The sequence below is a fragment of the Mastomys coucha genome, unplaced genomic scaffold, assembly GCF_008632895.1.
Source record: "Mastomys coucha isolate ucsf_1 unplaced genomic scaffold, UCSF_Mcou_1 pScaffold18, whole genome shotgun sequence".
Lineage (NCBI taxonomy): Eukaryota > Metazoa > Chordata > Mammalia > Rodentia > Muridae > Mastomys > Mastomys coucha.
The window spans coordinates 23,280,552-23,300,538 of NW_022196900.1; the positions used below are offsets into that span (position 1 = coordinate 23,280,552).

Genomic DNA, 19,987 nt, shown 5'->3' on the forward strand with positions numbered 1-19,987 from the left:
AAATGTAAAGTTGGCTAGGAAGGATGTCAATGTCATTCTCCAATAGCATGTGCCTTGGTTTCCCCATGTGGAAAATAAAGGAATTGGACTGATCATTTAATTTTTCAAGTTGTAAACTTGTGTATATACTTTTCCCTTTTAAAATACGTTTGTAAATCATAAATATCGTATGGTGTGCTCTGATCCTCCTCCCAATCTCATACTATGTCAAGAAGGTCATCCTATAAAAGTGTACAGACATTCTATCTTAGTCAGGGTTTCTATTCCTGCACAACATCATGACCAAGAAGCAAGTTGGGGAGGAAAGGGTTTATTGAGCTTACTTCCATATTGCTGTTGATCACCAGAGGAAGCCAGGACTGGAACTCAGGCAGGTCAGGAAGCAGGAGCTGATGCAGAGGCCATGGAGGGATGTTCCTTACTGGCTTGCTTCTCCTGGCTTGCTCAGCCTGCTCTCTTATAGAGCCCAAGACCTCCAGCCCAGGGATGGCACCACCCACAAGGGGCAATTGAGAAAATGCCCCACAGCTGGATCTCATGGAGGCACTTCCCCAACTGAAACTCCCTTCTCTGTGATAACTCCAGCCTGTGTCAAGTTGACACACAAAACCAGCCAGTACACATTCCTTGCTCTTAAATGGCTGTAGAATATTCCGTTTTCTGGAAATATGATAGCTAATTTAATCAGTGAACATTTGGGTTGTGCTTTCAGTGTTTTGGTGTTTCAGACAGTCCTGTAGTGTGTACCTTTGTACATGAGACAGTTCACATATTTGCCTATAGGATAAATATTTTGAGCTGTTTCAAGGTGTCAGGGGATATATGCAGGAGACTGAAAACTGAAGGCTGATTTATGATTTTTAGGATTTTAATCGCCAATGCACAGTGAAAGAAAGGGAAAGCTGTTTAAAACCTGTTAAGCTCTATTATTTAGAGACCAGGTCTTCAGTGGGGACCTTGTATAGGTGAAAGGACAGATGCAGCTATACGCTACCATCCTCAGCAGCCCAAGGAATTCTCTGAAATGTATAGGAACATTAAAGATACTTTAATATAGGCTCAAATATGAAGATTAAGAGAAAGACAGACAGATTTGCTTAAGCTTCCCAAAGGGAGAGAGGGAAAGCAAGATGGGCCCAAGTATGGGTGTGGGCTTCCCCAAAAGAGTATGTAAGTGAGGTGGCTCTGCAGAGGCCTTGGACAGACTTAGGAGCTGATAAAGCAAAACTAGGAGCCACTAGTATTGCACAAGGGGATTCTTTAGCACATGTCCCTTTCCTATAAATGGGGTTTCTGCTGAGAATTAAAAACTACACTGAGGTCAGTTACCTGTGTCACAGTCCTAGACATTTTCTAATGCTTTTCAATATGGCATTCCTTAAGAGCTCATTTACAAGGTGACTATATTCTAAACTTAGAAGAAGGGACCATGTCTCAGCCATACTTACCTTACTTATATATAGGAACATTCGCTCTTGTTTTTTTTTGTTTTTTTTTCCCAAGACAGGGTTTCTCTGTGTAGCCCTGGCTGTCCTGGAACTCACTCTGTAGACCAGGCTGGCCTCTAAATCAGAAATCCACCTGCCTCTGCCTCCCAAGTACTGGGATTAAAGGCATGCGGTCATGTGCCACCATCGCCCAGCAAACATTCACTCTTTATAACAATCCACAGAGGGAGGGAGACTATGAAGAGCACCATACTGATATGCTTCCCCTCTTCTCAGATGTTGTAATAATTATGGGGTAACTTTGTTGTAATGTATGGCTGGTAGCTTTCTGAAGTGTGTGGCACCTTCACAGCTGTGTCTTTTTGAGGTGAGAGACCATAAAGCAGGTCAGAGTTGTCAACCAATAACTTCTTTTTCTTCTTCAATAATAGTATTATTATTATTTAATAATAATAATAGCATTATTATTATTTTGAATCAAGGTCTCATGTGACTAAGCTGGCTTCAGATTCCTTAAGTAGGTGATGGACAACCTTGAGCTTTTGATCCTCTTGCCTCTACCTCTGGGGTCTTAGGAGTAGAGGCATATATGTCACTACATCCAGTTTCTTCCCCCATACTTCCTTAAGCATATAGACATAACCTTCTCTCCCTCCTTCCTCACTACCTTCATTCTGCTCCTCAGTTCCCAAGGCATTTCTGAAATTTGTTGTGTGCTTTTGCAGCTTTAAGCCAGAACCTCCTGTCCTTTTTGTGTAGATTTCCTGTGGCCCCTGAGGCAGAAGGTACCAAATCAAGTAATCCAGCATGCTGCCCTTCCAGGTTCCTGCCTGTCCTTCTCTCTGCACAGCTTTGTCTCCTTTCAGCTCTTCGCCCCTTTGTATATTCCAGAGAAAAGACTAAAAACAAGCAGCTACCTTGACCTGTGTGAGTGTGTGTATGTCGCAGCCATGCATGCACATGCCTTTCTGGTTTCCAGTGTCATTCCTGGTTGAAAATTTGGAACATTGTTTTGCAGCTGTGGAGGGAAGCACACACAGTAGGCACAACATAGGGAGTATATTGAACACATACCCTTTCACTCCCATAAATCTCACTTTCTGAAACCACAAAACTCAAAATAAGGAGATAACTTGTTGGTTTTGGTTTCATTTTTGTTTGTTTGGGGGTGTTGGTTTTGGTTTGGTTTGGGTTTTTTGTTGTTATTGTGTTTTTGGTTTTTGTTGTTGTTGTTGTTTTGAGATAGAGTCTCTCTATTATGTAGCTCAGATTGACCTGGAACTAAGTATGTAGACCAGGTTGACCTCAAACTCACAAGAGATCCACCTGCCTCTGCCTCCTAAATGCTAGGATTAAAGGTGTACACCATCACATCTGACAACTACGAACTCTTACAGTCACCAAGATATACAGTAAGAAGATACAATTGATTAGTGTTGACTTTTTGGATTTTAGAATAAAATTGACATGTTGACCAGGCTCTAAGCATTCATAGTCTTTCTGTGGAATGGCTCCAATGAACTCAAGGGGCAAGCACTAACCAGGCCAGCTGTTGAACTACCTACCACTCCTAGAAATTAGAGGACATAATTGTAGACAATACATGGCTTCCTTGGGTACTCCTACTTAAAGGTTCTCAGTCTTCCAGGGAAGGTTATTGTTGGATGATTGAAGGCTGACAGGCCACGTTTTCCTGGTTAGGTAATCTGTCAGAGGCTCAGAAACCTTGCAGAAAACTATATATGAAAAGAGTTTCCTTGTTATGACTTCAGTAATATCAGAGGGTGCCATCTTGTACCTCTGACCTGTTCCTGTTCCCAAACTTCAATGTAGAAAAGATAAAATGGCCAAGAATACTGTATTATCTACATATACTACATACACTGTAGTATAATCACATTCCATCTCAGGATGGCATTTTGAACTTTCATCTTTCCCTTCCCAAAATCCTAGTGAAATTACCATAAATATATATAGATAGATATGGATAGATATATTTAAATATTTTTTTAAAGATTTTATTTATTTTATGTATATGAATGTACACTGTAGCTCTCTTCAGACACAGCAGAAGAGAGCATCAGATCCCATTACAGATGGTTATAAGACATCATGTGGTTGCTGGGAATTGAACTCAAGATCTCTGAAAGAGCAGTAAGTAAGTGCTCTTAACTGCTGAGCCATCTCTCTAGCCCAATAGATATTTAAAGATAAGCAGTTATGCAGGCGGCGGCGGTGGCGCACACCTTTAATCCCAGCACTTGGGAGGCAGAGGCAGGTGGATCTCTGTGAGTTTGAGACAGCCAGGGCTACACAGAGAAACCATGTCTAGAAAAAGAAAAAATATATATACAATAAAAGCATCTTTTGTTGTCAGAAAGCAAGCAGAAGTGGTAACTTTGAAACACTGTAGGGAAAATAAGGTGCAGACGGGAACTAGAAAAATGACTGAGCACATGATAAACATGGGCGAAGAGTATCTCTGCCTCTGAGAAGTTGAGAAGCACACTCCTGAAAGCCCAGCTGAGGAGGATGGAGACTGGAAGGAAGGGTGGCCTGGGATTTGTAACTGTCACTGTAGAGTAACAGCTTAGGAGGGTTGAAGTGCTGCACACTTTTAATTCCAGTTGATTTCAGAGTTCAAGTCCATCCTGGTCTACATACTGATTTCCAGGCTTGCTGGTTAGCAGCCAGGCAGGTGGACCTGAGTGTTACCTGATAGCATTCTTAACCCTTCAGTTGGTAGAAAATAGGATTTTGTGAAGTAAATACAAAGGTTTTCATCTGTTTATCAGGGTGTTAGTTCTGATTACTGAGCTGGCAAGAATAGATAGCTCTTTGAGGGGGCTAAGGCAACCCAGAAGAAACCCTAATTAAGCTATGGGATCAGCAGTATTCCAGACTCTTCATTATTTTCTTAATTTTTAGCAGTCAGTCAGCCTCTAGATTCACCTTCTTTCCAGAAAAATCTCTGAGAAGCAGTTTTATCTCCAGAACTCACATTGGTGGAAGAAGAAAACTAGTTTCTTCTCCTCCCTTTGGAGTCCTGGGATTAAAGGCCTACAGACAAGTAGTAGCTAAATAAATGTAACTTGTAAGAGGTTGTTTGGTTTGGTTTGGTTTTTTTGGTTTGTTTGGTTTGCTTTTATTATTTCTAAGACGGGGTTTCTCTGTGTAGCCCTGGCTGTGCTGGAACTCTAACTCAGAGATCCGCTTGTCTGAGTGCTGGGATTAAAGGCATGTGCCACCACCACCACCCGCCTTTTTTAAAGAAGTAATAGTTTGGGAGGATTAGGGGGCAGGGTTTGTTGTTATTTGGTTTTGAGACTGTTTCTTCCTCTGTCCCTCTGGCTGACCTCTACCTCTCAGAGATCCTCCTGCTTGTGCCTTCCAGTGCTGAGGTTGAAGGGACACACGTGACACCTGACGGTGTAATGATTCTCGGTGTTCATGGAGGATGTACTGGGCTTTGTACTTCAGTGTTTACATCCACTTTGTCTTGCTACAGAGGCTGTTGTCTCATCTGTGTTTTACTTATTTATTTTGATTGTCCGAGGCAGTGTCTCACTCAGTGTTTAGCCTAGGCTATCCATATCGCCCTCCTGGCTCAGCCTTATGGATGCAGGCTGGAATTACAGCCATGATCCACCACACCCAGCTTTGTCACCCCTATTAGTGGGAATTAGCCTCTTCTCTTATGCTGCTACCTCCGTGGAGTCTTGATAATATCTCTTACAGTAATCCTCTGAGATAAATTACTCTATTTTCCCTGTTTCAGAACTGGGGCACAAAGCTAGTACGTAATTTGCCCACAGGCACACAGCCAGTAAGTACCACGCCACCATCCTACTCACTGGAAAGTGAATACAGATCGCTTGCAAATTTGCAGAATTGCCATAACTAAGAAGGAAAGGTGTCTCTTTCCTGTGCATAGCTTCCTTGTTTTTAAAACCAGAAATGCAAAACTACAGAAAGTATACAATTTGGGGCCAGCAAGGGATGGTTTAGGGTAAAAGCACTTGGCAGCAGGTTTCTTTGCCTGCTGAACTATCTCACTGGCCCATCTGAAGAGTATCTCAATGTATTATGCTTCCCTCACAACCACAGAACAAAGACTGAATGGAGGCAGGCATATTGTGGTATCATTTTGGCTCTTTTTTTTTTTTTTGAATTTCATGAGTATGGGTGTTCTACCTGCTTGAATGGCCAAGTTTCGTGTGGATACCTGGTACCCATAGAGGCCAGAAGAAGGTATGTGTTCCACCTGAGACTGGAGTTAGAGGTTACTGTGAGCTATCATTTGAATGCTAGAAAGAACAGCTAGTGCTCTTAACCGTTGAGCCATCTCTCCATCCCTTGCTCTCCATCTCTTGCTTCTTTTGTTTGTTTGTTTGTTTTGTTCTGTTTTTGAGGCAAAGTCTCACTAGTTAGACTAGGCTCACCTTGAACTTATGTAGCCCGAGCTAGCCTGGACCTCATAATCATGCCTCCTTAGCTCCTTGGGTTTATATTCAGCCATGCTACTAGTAATTCTGATCCAAGTAGTCTTTGGACTTTGAGAAGCACCTGAGTTAGGAAGAAAGTGATTAGCATTTATTATTTATTGTGTGTGTTATTAGGGTAGCAGTTGCTTTCATATATACACTTACGTTTGATTTTTATAATGTTGTGATGTTATTATCCCAGTTTTATGTGTTCATGTATGAGTTCATGTCTGAGTTCCAGTGGTGCTGAGCCGTGCACCTATTCAGCAGCCCAGCTCTGAAGCAGTCTCCGCTTTGGCAAAATGCCTCTCAGAGGAGATGATTGTCTGAGAGTGAACTGGAAAAGGGAGATGAGCTTTGTGTGTGATAAGTAAATGGTAGAGCCTCTGAAAGGTCAGAATGTCGAAAACATATCAACTCTAAGACATTTAGAAAGGCGGGTGTGTGTTTGCTTTTTTGAAACTGCTGTCTACATCTGAACTCTTAAACTGAATAGGCACTAAAGATAAATTATTCCATCCTTTGACTAAGAGAACTATAAAAGGTTAAATTGCTTAGTGTATAAGGAAAATAATCAGGACTAGAACCATAATTTCTAATTATAATTATCATAAAGGTTCGGGTGGCCTTGAGCTCATGTTGCCTGGGAATTATGTAGAGAAGTGTGAAGTCTATGAGTGGGAACTGTTTTCTAGCTGTTAACTGTGTGAGAGAGGCCAGGGATGCTATCAAACATCCTGTAACATGTGGCAGCTTGTAATAAAGGATTGTCTAGCTCAAAATGTCAGTAATACTGAGACTAAGAAGTGTTTTACACAAAATAATTTTGCATGATGGTGTTGGAACAAGCATCCAATTTGTGGACTCAATCTCCTGTGTTGTCCATTGTCAAAGCAGGATATTAAAAACTGGAGCTACCTGCTGCTAGTCACTGATATTGTAGGGGGAGGTGCAAGTGAAGCATGAGGTTTGTGTTACTGTAGAAAGTGTTCTGGTGTAAGTTATGAGTTCCAGTGAGAAATTATTAAGCACTTGCCATTTTTATATTCTGCTATGTGTTCTTCCTGGAACTTAGTCTACCTGCGTTTTATTTGTTTGCTTGGCTGGCTGGCTGGCTGGCTGACAAGTATCAGATTTGAATGGTTTATCCAAGTGCTTTGACTGTAGCACAACTTCTGAACATGGTACTTACTGCAATCCTAAAGACCATGGACTATTTAAAGAATTATCTCCAGGAGCCAAAAGTGAATAGAGCCAGAATTTGAATACTGTATAACTCCATGCTTGTGTCTCCCCCTGCTTGCTACTTGGAAAGAACGAACTCACAGTTACCCTTCAGATACAGTGTATAGGCTCCTGAGGATGAACTCTAACTTTAAGTTAACTCTAACTTTAAGCTAACTCTAAGTCCTTTAACTGATACTTTTTAACTCTCTACTCAAGCACAAGGTCTGAACAAAGGAGCAGCCACTTCAATCTCATTAACCTCTTCTCTCCCTGACTGTGTTGTTGACCTTGGATGCCATGAATGCTTCTCTTGCCTTGTTGGGACACTTTCCTGCCCATATACCAAGTTCTAATTATTTAGCAGTTCTTAAATGCCACCTCTGTAAAGAGTCCTCTTGTTTTCTTCCTCCCTGCCCCATTCTGTCCAATTCTGTTCCTTCCTGGGTTTTCCATCTACAGTTGTTTTCCCCTTCGTCCACTTATCACAAATTGTGTATACCTACACATCTTTATTTGCCTCTATAGTTAATAAGGGTTTTCTCCCTTAGAGGAGCTCCCCAAAAGCAAATAGCTTGTCATTTTTATCTAGTTCCATGCAAGTGGATATTAGAATCTACATGGATTTTATAAGAATTAATAAATACTTTTGCTTTGTGTGGAGGGGAAGACTCTCATATAGCATAGGCTAGCCTAGAATTCACTGTGTACTGAAGATAATCTTGAACTTGTGGCCCTCTATTTTTACTTCCTAAATACTAGGAATACAGACATGCACCACCATGCCCAGTTTATGTGGTGTTGCTGGGGATGGAGCCCATGGTTTCCTGCATGCTGGCAAGCCCTCAACCAAATGGGTGAGCTTTATACACAGCCCAACAAATCCCTTTGAAAAGCTGCTGGTAGAATGTTCTTCCAGAGGCTGGGTGGTAGGAATTAGAAAGTTTATTGTTCTCAAGGAACTTAGGAAGTATATGTGATATTTTCATCGTGTATGTTAAGAACTATTGGTTAAATTGTTCATAAGTAGCAAAGTCCAAAAAAAGACATTTCTTTTGTTAGAAATACAAGACAACCCTCATCAAAGGAATACCCTAGTTCCACAGAATGAACTGGAGTGCACACACACAAGAGCGCTGATTTAGTCTTAGTTTGGATGCTGTATGTGTTCTGCACAATAAGTGTAAATAGGATCAGGATTTGGACCTATGGAGATATGGGAGAAAAGGCGTTTCAAGAGAACATAGTCAAAAAGAAGGAAAAAAAAAAGCAAGTTTCCAAGTGCTAAATTCATTTAGAAAAGGTAAGATATGTCTTAATGAAACACATCCATTTGGAGAGAATTAGACTGGGGAGGGAGGGAGGGAGAGAGAGAAGGGGGGGAGAGAAAGAGGAGGGGGAGGGAGGGAAAGAGAGAGAGAGACCCATGTGAAGAGGATTAGACTGAGATATGAAGAGAGACAGACACAGACCAAACAAAGAGTACCATGAGGGAAAATAGTTCCTCATATTGCAACCTAGAAAGCAATTTACAGCTTGAGAAACAGTGAACACCTGGACTTGAGATACAAGTTTAACCTGGACTGCTGGTTCTTGGACCAACACCATCACCATCAAATAGCACGATTCAGATCCCCGTGGAGCATCTTCTGTATTTGGCTTGGCTGGAAGAGTTCGCTTATATTTCTGGAATGGAGTAATACACCTTCCTGACATGTCCCCACAGGTGTTAGAGCAGTTATTAAAATTACTATATTTACAGGTGGGGCCAGGCTGTAACTTTTCTAAGGTCTTTCCAGTTTATTTATTTCTTTGGGGTCCTGCTTGCTTGAAACCAGGCTTCTTTCCTTAGCATCTCAAAATAATAAAGTCTGCAGAAGTGGTTTGAAATATTTATGGTTGATGAGAAGGAATTTTGGAGTAACGCCTCCGGTCAACTGTTTTGTCTGCTTTCTCTCTACACCATTCTGTTAGCACGCTGACAGAAATAAGCACAGATTGAAAAGGTCATGAAGACAATTTAGGGATTTGTTACCATCTAGCCCTAGTTAGACTTCTTGGAAAAGGTTCATGTTTTACAGATGTGTAGTAGTCTGAGAAGTAGATGCTGGAAGCTAGGGAAGACTTGATTTACAGAGACATTGGAAGGGTAGACATTTGAGGCTGGAGCACAAGAGTGACTGATGCAGGCACAAAGGCAGGAACAGAGCTGTCACTGGTGAGACCCCAAGGACAGCCAGAAAGTCTTGTAACTTCCAGAGACGGAGCCAGGTGGGGAAAATCTGTGGTTCCTAGCCAAGGGTCTCACTTTCTAATATAGTAGAGTATATGAGTATATGAGTAGGCCTCTGAGACCCTCTGCACCTCACTTCCTCCATCCTTTTGTTTTGTTTTGTTTTGTTTTCTGAGACAGGGTTTCTCTGTGTTACAGAGCCCTGGCTATCATGGACTGACTTTATACACCAGGCTGGCCTCGAACTCACAAAGATCTGCTTGTGTCCACCTCCTGAATGTTGGGGGGCATGCATGCACACCACACCCAGCCCCGGAAAGGGTTTTTTAAACATGCTGTTTGTTTCAGGTTCTATGCAATTATTTATTTAGTAAGTGTACAGAGTAAGTGTACTTTAAGTTGATCTAACCTGACAGTTCTCGGATTTCCTCTATTGTACATTTGTGTGTTGTTTGTCAAGGTTTAGGGCCTTCAAGGCTCAGTTCCTTGGATCTGGACTGGCAAATTAGTCCACTTGAACTTTTTTTTTTTAAGATTTATTTATTATATGTATATGAGTACACTATAGCTAGTTTTAGACATACCAGAAGAGGGCATCAGATCCTATTACAGGTGATTGTGAGCCACCATGTGGTTGCTGGGAATTGAACTCAGGACCTTTGGAAGAGCAGCTAGTGCTCTAAACTGCTGAGCTATCTCTCCAGCCCTGACTTGAACTTTTAGAAACAAGTAAGAATTTATTATCAGCCTTTCTCCTCACATTTGTCAATCATAATAAACATTTTTTAAAAAGCCATCTATCTGTAAAGGCAAACCAGTTAGGCCAAAAATATAAATATTCAAATTTATAGTTTCAACATATTGACTTATATGAAATAAATAATGGAAGTGAGATCAATTCATCCAACTCTTTAAGCTTACATTGTAGGCTGGAGAGTGTAGTTTCCTGATAGAGTTCATACAAGCTTTGGGTTCAGTCCCACCACCACAAAAATAAAAATAAAAAATGACTAGTCCTACCTGAAAGGTCCCCTTTCCTGGATTTATTTTGGTCTGTAGGGGATGGAAAGGTAAATAAATAAAGTGGGGTGATCCGTGACATAAGTCAGTAGTGAGGATAGTAGAGGCATTCTGTCCTACTAGATACAAATGGGAATGTTGAATGAGGCTTTAGCTTTGGGTAGGGCTCCAGTAATAACATACTGTCTGATTTTTATAGTTAAGGAAAATGGAGCTCTAAAGTACAAAACAATTTTCACAGTAAACTAATTATGTCTCATGTTTAAACTAGTTATGGCTTCTTTTCTCTCCTTTGTTTTGTTGCTTATGTGGTAGTTTTCTATTCATTCATGTTTGTACACAAGAGACATAAAGTGATGTAGGGACTGGACAATGGACGTCAGCACTGTTTGACATTAGCATGCTTTCTCTTATAAATGGTGGCCCTTAGTCACTACGTTAGCCTCATGCAGTCAGTCCCCCAGCATCTGTCTTGCCCCAACAGGTTTCCTATTCGCGCTTGTTCAGTCTGAACAGCTTAATAAGGTGGAGTGATGTGGGCTGATGAAACTCATGACACGAGAAGGTGACCTTCAACTAATAGCCGGAAACAGAGTGCTTTTTTATCTTTTTCTGATTAGAGTCAGATCACAGGTTTGTTCTCTGCAGACAGAATTAGATTTGGAGTCTTAAGGCAGCTGAATTACTATCCTGCTGAATATATATTCCTAGCCAAGAGCCTCCAGGAGGAAGAGCCACTAATTGATAGCTGCTGTTTTATGATTTTAAAAACTTGTCAATCCATGCAGCATTTCTTGTTTGCCTAGATTATTGGCCGCTCTCATAAACGAAAGCTCTTAAATCTAATTGTTTGAAGTAGTTTTCCCCTTTATGTGTCTGGTGGTTGGTTCCTTTTGATGCAGCCTGGGAGCCTGATGTATGAGTAATTCAACAGCATGAATTCAGCATGAACTGGACACATGAGTGTGTCCAATGGCCCAGCCTGGCTTCCTCCCGTGAAAAGTGCTTTCAGGGACTGCAGGAACTATCTGAAGGAATCTTACTGTGACATGTGGTGAAGAAAGAGAAACTAACACAGTGATAGTGAACGTTGAAAATCTGCAGAGATTCATCTAAATGCCCAACCTAACCAGTGCTGTGAAGAGAAGCGGGTGGGGATTTATAGATGATTCTTTTTTGAGCAAAAGTTAGAGGGTCAGACTGAAGCATTGTTTCCCTTGGACTTTTGGGGCAGAGGAAATCTCACTGTGTAGCCCTGGCTAGCATAGGAAAGTTGCCTGTAGTCATCCTCAGAGGCAGACTATGAGAAAGTAAATCAATACTTCATACAAGGAAGTTTTGAAAGTTACTTGAAACAAAGAGTCTGGCCAGTTCGCAGACTCTCTACTAGCCCTGTACAGGTCATCAGAAGGGAGTATCAGTGCAGCTAGACTGCTTACGTGATCAGATGGACATAGTCCATAAGCAGGAGTCCCTGTTTATTGTGCTTTCATGTCTTTGACCTTGAGTTTCTCCTATTTTTTTTTTATTTTTATTTTTTTTGCCAAAAGCAGGAAGGCTGAGTGTCTGGTTTACGTTTGTACCGATGTAAAAGGAAACTTAACCCTTACAATTTTAAGAATAAAAGCCTTTTTTATCCCCCTTATCATGGAAGTTCAGAAAGACCTAGGCAGTCTCCAGAAGAACTGTCCAAGACTCTAAATTACATCTGCCTGGGCTAGGAGGGCCTGCCTGCCAAGCATGGCTACTTCCTTATTGCCTTTTGTGGGTCTACTCCATAGTCCCAAGGGAGTATTTCTCCTCCATCATTATGTAATACCAGGAAAATAAAAGAATGTGAAGTTTAGAGCTCACCTGTTAGAAATACAGTGAGTACTGAGACTCACAGTACATGAGTATTTGGCTTTCTTGTTGATGTCCTGGCTTCTGTCCACAAATTCATTTTTATTTTGCTAAAGATTTGAGGACTTCCGAAGTCTGGCTTTTTAAGTATTTTACTTGGCTCAGTTTGGCTTTTTGATTCTGGGTCTCCTTATGTAGCTGAGGCTGTCCTGAAACTTGTGACCTGTTTCCCAAGTGCTGGGTTTGCATGTCTGTACCATGACCTGCCTCAGCCTGCCTCAAGTGTATCTTTTAGGTGAGTCTTTGTTAGAGAAGAGAGGGGAAACTGCTTTTTATGATAGTTCTTAGGGGTAGACTGAATGCATTATAGTAGAAAGAAAGCTGTTTATGAATACAAATGCTTAGGTGCAGGAAATAACAAGAAGAAAGAACAGCAGGCTCCCCAACATTCAGTGCAGACTCTACACTGTGGGGTGTGCCATGTCTCCACCTGGTGGGATCCGTCAGGAGCAGAACCAAGGTCAGGCACCTCTTGAGCTGAGTTGAAAGAGATGTCTTAGCTGTTGTATGGACCAGGTTCCTTAAAATCTGTGCTGCTTTGTTTTGGTTTTGTTTTGGTTTTGGTTTTGTCAGTTCTTAGACTGTTTTGTATTCCCATAAAAATACAAGTTGTGTACACCAGGAGCTTAGGAACTTCCACATGCCTGCTGTTAAGTTCCTTCACTGCATTTTCCAAATCAAAGGGGATTTTCTAATACAGGTCCCACTTGAATTCTATTAAAAGAACACTAGCTTGATCTGAGTGAGCAACAATATAAATAGAAGTACAGTATCTCTGCCCTTTCTTCCTGCTTACCAAAGTCCAGTAACATAACAATATTGTAAATGCGTTTTTACCAGATTGGAAGTTAAGAGTTGGAGTTTTTGTTTGTTTTTCAGTTCTATCCATGTTTTCTTAGTTCTTCTTTATAAATAATGTGTGAATCTGATGGAGTGACAGCGGATAAGGAGCAAAGAGACAGTTGAGTTTTAGTGTGGAATTGCCATATACCCGTAGAGTATCTAAACAGAAACCCATTGGATAATTGCTTTATTGCAGAGATTTTAAGTTCCGCCTCTTACTCATCACTGCTTGGTCCACTAATTGCTTTTTAAAGGAGAACTGGATTCCATAAAATGTGCAACAGCTACTTTGTGTACCTTGAACTGGGTTCTTAGAAAGAGGTGGTATGGGTGGGGTTATATTACAGAAAGCAGTTCTTAGAGAGCAAGTTGCCATGAAGTTTGAGAACCAAGAATAAGTCAAACAGAACAGCTCTGGGTTACTGTGAGGTTGAACTATTCAAACTATGAACTAAGCCAGTCTGATGGACCTCTGGGTTCTGACTTATTTGTTGTTCTGTCAGTATCCATTTTTGTTCTAGAATGAACTAAGTTTGGGTCAACTTAAAGCTATCACTAGAAAACCAACAATACTAATTTTCCTTCTATGAATAGAATTTCTATTGTACAGGGAATGGGTTAAGTATATTTGAGATGTGTGTGTGTGTGTGTATACAATTTGATAGATAGATAGATAGATAGATAGATAGTGTGTGTGTCAGTTATCCAGACACATGACACATCACTGAAAAGCTAAATTAACAGACAAAATACAGACTAACATTTACTTATTATAATCTAAAATTTTAGAGGACTAGAGAGATAGTTCAGTGGTTAAAATCACTGGCTGCTCTTGCAGAGGACCCAAGTTTGATTCCCAGTTCCCACACAGTGGCTTATAACCATCTATCAATAGCTCCTGTTCCAGAGGATCTGATGCTCTCTTCTGACCTCCGCAATGACCAGACACACACTTGGTCAACAGACACGTATGCAAGGCAAAAAAATTCATACAATAAAAGTAAAGAAAGATACAAAATTAAATAAATAAATTACCATGCAGCTAATTGATCACGGGGCCTTGCTTTTGCTGGGCAAGTGCCCAGCCACTGAGCTAAACGCTAGCCTTTATTTATTATGTTTTCATAAATAATTTCTAAGTTCTTCCCACTATGCATTAATATTATATATTGCATAATTTATATAAATTTGGTTTGACATAGTTCTGTTGAATCTTTCCTAATCTCAGACTCAGAGCCCTCACACATGCTAAACAAATGATGTATCACTGAACTACAATCCTCAGAGTAAGCTTAGTGAGCAGGAGGACTTCAGGTTGGAGCTTTGGCTACACTTTATGTTGTTTTCCGCCAATCTGTATCTCCCTCTTCAGACACCACTGGGTAAGCCTTGCAGAAGGTTCCCATTACAGAAGTCCATTGTCCACTACAAGAAAAACAAGCAGATTGTCTTCCTGCTCTGTCCCCTGGTGTGTTTGAATGCGGAATGCACCCTACACACATGATGCTGCAGAGCAGGTGCATAGTTTACAGCTTTTCTTGACCTTTGAACCTGATTGTATGAATTCCTGGGCCACTGGGCTGTCTGAGGAGTTTTTGATAGTTTACCATTGAATAGATTTCTCTAGTTAGAACATGATACTTAAACAAAAGGAAACCTCCAGGTCTTCAAATATTATTACTAAAAACAGTGTTGGCAGAGTTTGAAGAAATCAAGGGTACATATAGGGCTCAAGTAACTTGTGTTGCTGTGTTCCTGCTTTTAAAGAGTACATCATAAGGTACTCAACTTCTCCAACTCTTTCATCTCTAAGGAAACACGTCTGGTTCATTTCTTTATCTCCCTTGGCCTCATAGAAATAACAGCACCCAATAAAATGCTCACTGTCTCTGCATGGCCTGGATTCCTGTTGATAACATGGAATGAAATTATCTTTGGTACTTTTCCGTTATCGCTTCTGGCCTTGTACTGGAAGAAAATAAAATTTGTAATTTCTGTTTGTGAGTCTTTTATTAGTCATTCTAGCTCCTTTTATCCTGATGCCATTTTATTTATTTGGTTCAGAATTATAAGTTATAACCAATAATCCCATCATTACTTTTTAAAGGAAAACTGTTGACTGCTGGCCCATGGTCGCATTGTTGACACTTGTGGGCTCACTATTATATTTTGTTATTTGGTGTTTATTATAAAATTTTCATGAGTAAAAACACTTAATACCATAACAATGGTGTTAAGAGAACTGGATCCACTGTCGTCTATAATGATAATGTAGGGTCTAGCATGAAAGTTACTGGGGTTGAGAGTGGAACTTGCCTGTGTGATAGAATTGTGCCCGTTTTGTAAGCCTGCTGTCATAGAGTCATGGGTAAGAATTGAGTGGGGAGGCTGAGAGTTTGTGCTCCTGAATGTGAATGCTCTTTCTACTTGAGGAGCATCTCTGCATCTCAGCGATGTCTCGCTGCCCTGCTTGTCTCCTCCATAGTTCTGATTACATCATGAGATTATTCTCTTCACCTCACTGCTTCTCTCCTTATCAGGTACTTAGTACTTAGCTCTGACTTTGGCCCTTGGTAGCCTGATTGATGAGTAATCAGAAGCATACACAGACTCAAGTCCATGGATACCTAATTGGAATTTTTTTTTTTTACTTTTTTGAGACAAAGTGTCACAGTGTAGCCTATGATTGCCTCAAACTCAGAATCTATCTCTCTCAACCTCTTGAGTGCTGAGGTTACAGGTGTATACCATCATGCCCTGCTCCTATTTTGAATTTCTTCTACATACTGGAGTTGTGGGACACATAAAGAGATTTCAGGAGGTAGGCAGATGGCTCAGAGGATAAGCAAACTTGTTAGTTGGCTCAGAGGTTAAACAAACTTGGTGGTTGGTTCAGAGGTTAAGCAAACTTGCTGGTTTTGCAGAAGGTCCAGGCTCCATTCCCAGCACTCCACAGGGTGGCTCACATGTATCTGTAACTGTAATTCCAGGGGATCCAGCATCCTTTCTGGCCTCCATGGGCACAGCATACAAATGACACACATTCATATACACAGGCAGAATACTCATACACATACAATAAATAAAACTTAGAAGTAAACAGGCTTTTAGTGGGGTAGGGGGAAGGGGACACACACCTGAAAGGCTGAGTTTGAGGCTAGCCTGGTCTACAGAGCGAGTTTCAGGTCAGCCAGGGCTACACAGAGAAACCTTGTCTTGAAAAAAAAACAAAAAAAGAAAAAAAAAGATTTTATGAAAATCTTCCTCTGTGCATATATCCCAACTCCCCAGTTCCCAGCCTACACAGCAACCATGGGAGTTACTCCCCTTGACCCATGTTGACCTCTGTAGAAAAGCATTAACGTGATGCAAGACACAAGGCTAAATAGACAGTGTCCAAACCTAATTTAATATATTCATCCAATTTATACCTTGTTTTTCATGTTCTTAACTCTGATGCCCTGGTGCAGCAGAAACTGTCTCTGAAGTCTGGGCACACTCTCTGCCTGAGGCAGCAACAGACCTTTCTCCAGATTTAAATGAGCTCAAAGTTGATTGTCCTCGAAGCCAAAGTGGAATCTGAACATCCTGGTTAAACACAGACCACCCCAATTAGGAGACCTATCTGACGGCTTGGCTTTTTATCTCCTGTTGTTTATGATTAAACAGCCTTAGAGCAATTACATTTTGTTAATGGCTTACACTTATACATTATTACAAATTATCTATTTCCTGCCATGTGAAAGGGCTGGGTTTTTCTACCTTAAATTAAACACACATTAAATCCGTGTCTTAGAGGAATAATTCTGCAGAGTAAGGAATGGGTACTTCAAGTCTTCAGGACACGCCCTTGGTCCTTTTCCTCAAAAGAGATCTATCCTCAGTCGTCCAAGTTACTCCGCATCTAGGAGAGCTTTTGTTCATTGGGCATAATTCTATATAGACAAAGTATTTATCAAAAAAATTCTATGTTCGTAATATATAATTGTTTTTCTTGAAAGACTTTCCACTGAATCTCATCTTTGTCTGGAAAACTGGATCCTTCCAACCATATGGCAACGAACCATATGGAAATGCACCATATGGAGATGCACCATATGGGGATGAACCACACGGATGACAACGTTACCATGCCACCTCACCACCACCCGACCACCTCGGCCTCACACTCCCACGGTGGAGGAGACAGCATGATGATGATGATGGTAAGGGTCACACAGTCAGGGCTTACTCAAGAGGGAAAACACAACAGATTCCCCATCCCCATTTCCCCCACCCCCACCCCCCTGAGTCTGGTGACTTAACCAATGTTCATGTGGCAGGCTTGTTACAGAGTAACACCAGAACCAGCATTTTCTAGAGTTATTTCTTCCCTAAATCCTTTTGAAATTCACCTTTTCCTAAATTAAATCCTAGAATTTGTGTTTCGTGTAGAAAAGAGAGAAAGACATGAGATTGGGGGTGGGGGTGTACTCTTAGTGCCAAGGTGGTAAAGCCTCCCACTGCTTCAAGTATTTCTTCTTATCCGGATATATTAGTTTTAAATGTTCTAAGTCTCTTAGGTCGAGCCCATTAGGATCCTCAGTCTTCTCTAACTGACTTGTTTGGTTTTCTGGCAGCATATGACCTTCCACTTTGACTTTAAGAATGTGAACCTATTGTTTTCCGGTTTGGTAATCAACACACCTGGAGGTGAGTAACCATCAAATAACCTTTGAAGATGACAGTGTCATGAGAGATGACGATGTAGATTTGGAAACCCAGCACCTCTCTCTGTCCTGTCACTGGGTCTAGGTTATATATAACATCACAATTCATAGTCACGCCGGGCGGTGGTGGTGCACGCCTTTAATCCCAGCACTTGGGAGGCAGGGGCAGGCAGATTTCTGATTTCAAGGCCAGCCTGGTCTACAGAGTGAGTTCCAGGACAGCCAGAGATATTCAGAGAAACCCTGTCTCAAAAAACCAGAAAAAAAAAAAAAAAAACGAATTCCTAGTCCCTAGGCAGAAGATTCTCCAGTGAGCTTCCTTTAATTAATGTATATGCTTTAGAGCTCTAAAATATTATTAAGATTTATTTATTATTATAAATGAGTAGTACACTGTAGCTGTCTTTGGACACACCAGAAGAGGGCATCAGATTTCATTAATGGGTGGTGTGAGCCACCATGTGGTTGCTGGGATTTGAACTCATGACCTTCTGAAGAGCAGTCGGTGCTCTTACCCATTGAGCCATCTCACCAGCCCTCAATCCTTTTTTTTTTTTTTTTTTTTTTTTTTTTTTTTTTTTTTTTTTTTTTGGTTTGTCGAGACAGGGTTTCTCTGTGTAGCCCTGGCTGTCCTGGAACTCAGAAATCTGCCTGCCTCTGCCTCCCAAGTGCTAGCATTAAAGGTGTGTGCCACCACCGCCTGGCTTCAATCCTTTTCTTGTTTGCTAAATTACTGATCCTAGGCCTAAGACCATAAGCATATTCAAATATCACAGTGTAACCCTAGGTTAAAAACTGTTGATCTTGCTAACAATGGGAGCACACACCTTTAAGCCCAGCAGTTGAGAGGCAGGGGCAGGAAGATCTTCGTGAGTTCAAGGCCAGCCTAGTCTTCATTGAGAGTTCAAAGATATCCAGGACTACAAAGATGCTGCCTCCAAAAACAACAGTATTAATCTCATAACTACATGTTTACAAATAAACCTAACCCTCATGTAGTAAAAATGGTGTGCCCTGAATCACATAGTTAGTATCTCAGAGCTAAAACAAGGACCATACTTTGTAGAACTCTCTCTAAACCAGTGCTTTCTCTGCTGCATCAAACGATGGTTTTCATATTCCTGATGCTTGACATATCATAGAGCTGCACTTCATTTTTAAGGTAGCTGTTGCTTATTTTTCTGTATCTATCATATATTGGTGTGCTTTACATTTAAATTGCAATTGCATGAGTTTAATAGTCACTTAAACTGCATTAGGTACCAAACTTATTTTGTGTCTTAGTCAGGGCTTCTATTCCTGCATGAACATCATAACCAAGAAGCAAGTTAGGGAGGAAAGGGTTTATTTGGCTTACTTCCACATTGCTGTTCATCACCAAAGGAAGTCAGGACTGAAACTCGAGCAGGTCAGGAAGCAGGAGCTGATGCAGAGGCCATGGAGAGATGTTCTTTACTGGCTTGCTTCCCCTGGCTTGCTCGGCTTGCTTTCTTAAAGAATCCAAGACTACCAGTTCAGAGGTGGTACCACCTACAAGGGACCCTCCCCCGTTGATCACTAATTGAGAAAATGCCTTACAGCTGGGTCTCATGGAGGCACTTCCTCACCTGAAGCTCCTTTCTCCGTGATAACTCCAGCTATGTTAAGTTGACACAAAACCAGCCAGTACATTTTGGAAATAAACCAATTCGCTTTTGGGAAAGGAAGAGAAAGCATTAGTCCTATTAGTATGTTATTGAAATACACTGCAAATACATTCATCTTATCAATGCTTAGCTATATATGCATAATCCCTTAAAATGCCTATTCAAAATATATAGGCAGCACTTGTAAAAGCAGATTGTCTTAGCTGGTGTGATAGTGCGCACTTTAATCCCATTGCTCAGGAGGCGGAGGCAGGAGAATTTCAAGGAGGTCAAGATCAACCTGGGCTACACAACAAAATCCTGTTAAACAATAAAACAACAGTTGGCTGTTCCTTCTTTCAGCATTCTGTGTAATGTGTTTGGATATAATCAGAAAGTATGATCATGAGCAGAGGCAGTAATTTTAACAGCTCAGCTCCACCCAGTGGGTAGAAACACAACCACTCAGTTTATTCACAAACTGAGCCTGATGCTTTTT

At 41.0% G+C, this 19,987-nt stretch overlaps 1 protein-coding gene across 1 annotated transcript in view; it reads left to right on the forward strand.

Annotated features, from left to right (window-relative positions):
* The window catches only part of Slc31a1 (solute carrier family 31 member 1), a 31,831-nt gene that overhangs the window by 7,662 nt on the left and 4,182 nt on the right, over positions 1 to 19,987 (forward strand). Inside the window, exons 2-3 of the mRNA XM_031377569.1 lie at positions 17,156 to 17,359; positions 17,774 to 17,846. Of these exons, the coding sequence (XP_031233429.1) occupies positions 17,207 to 17,359; positions 17,774 to 17,846 (226 nt within the window). The 5' untranslated portion in view covers positions 17,156 to 17,206. The remainder of the gene's footprint in view (positions 1 to 17,155; positions 17,360 to 17,773; positions 17,847 to 19,987) is intronic.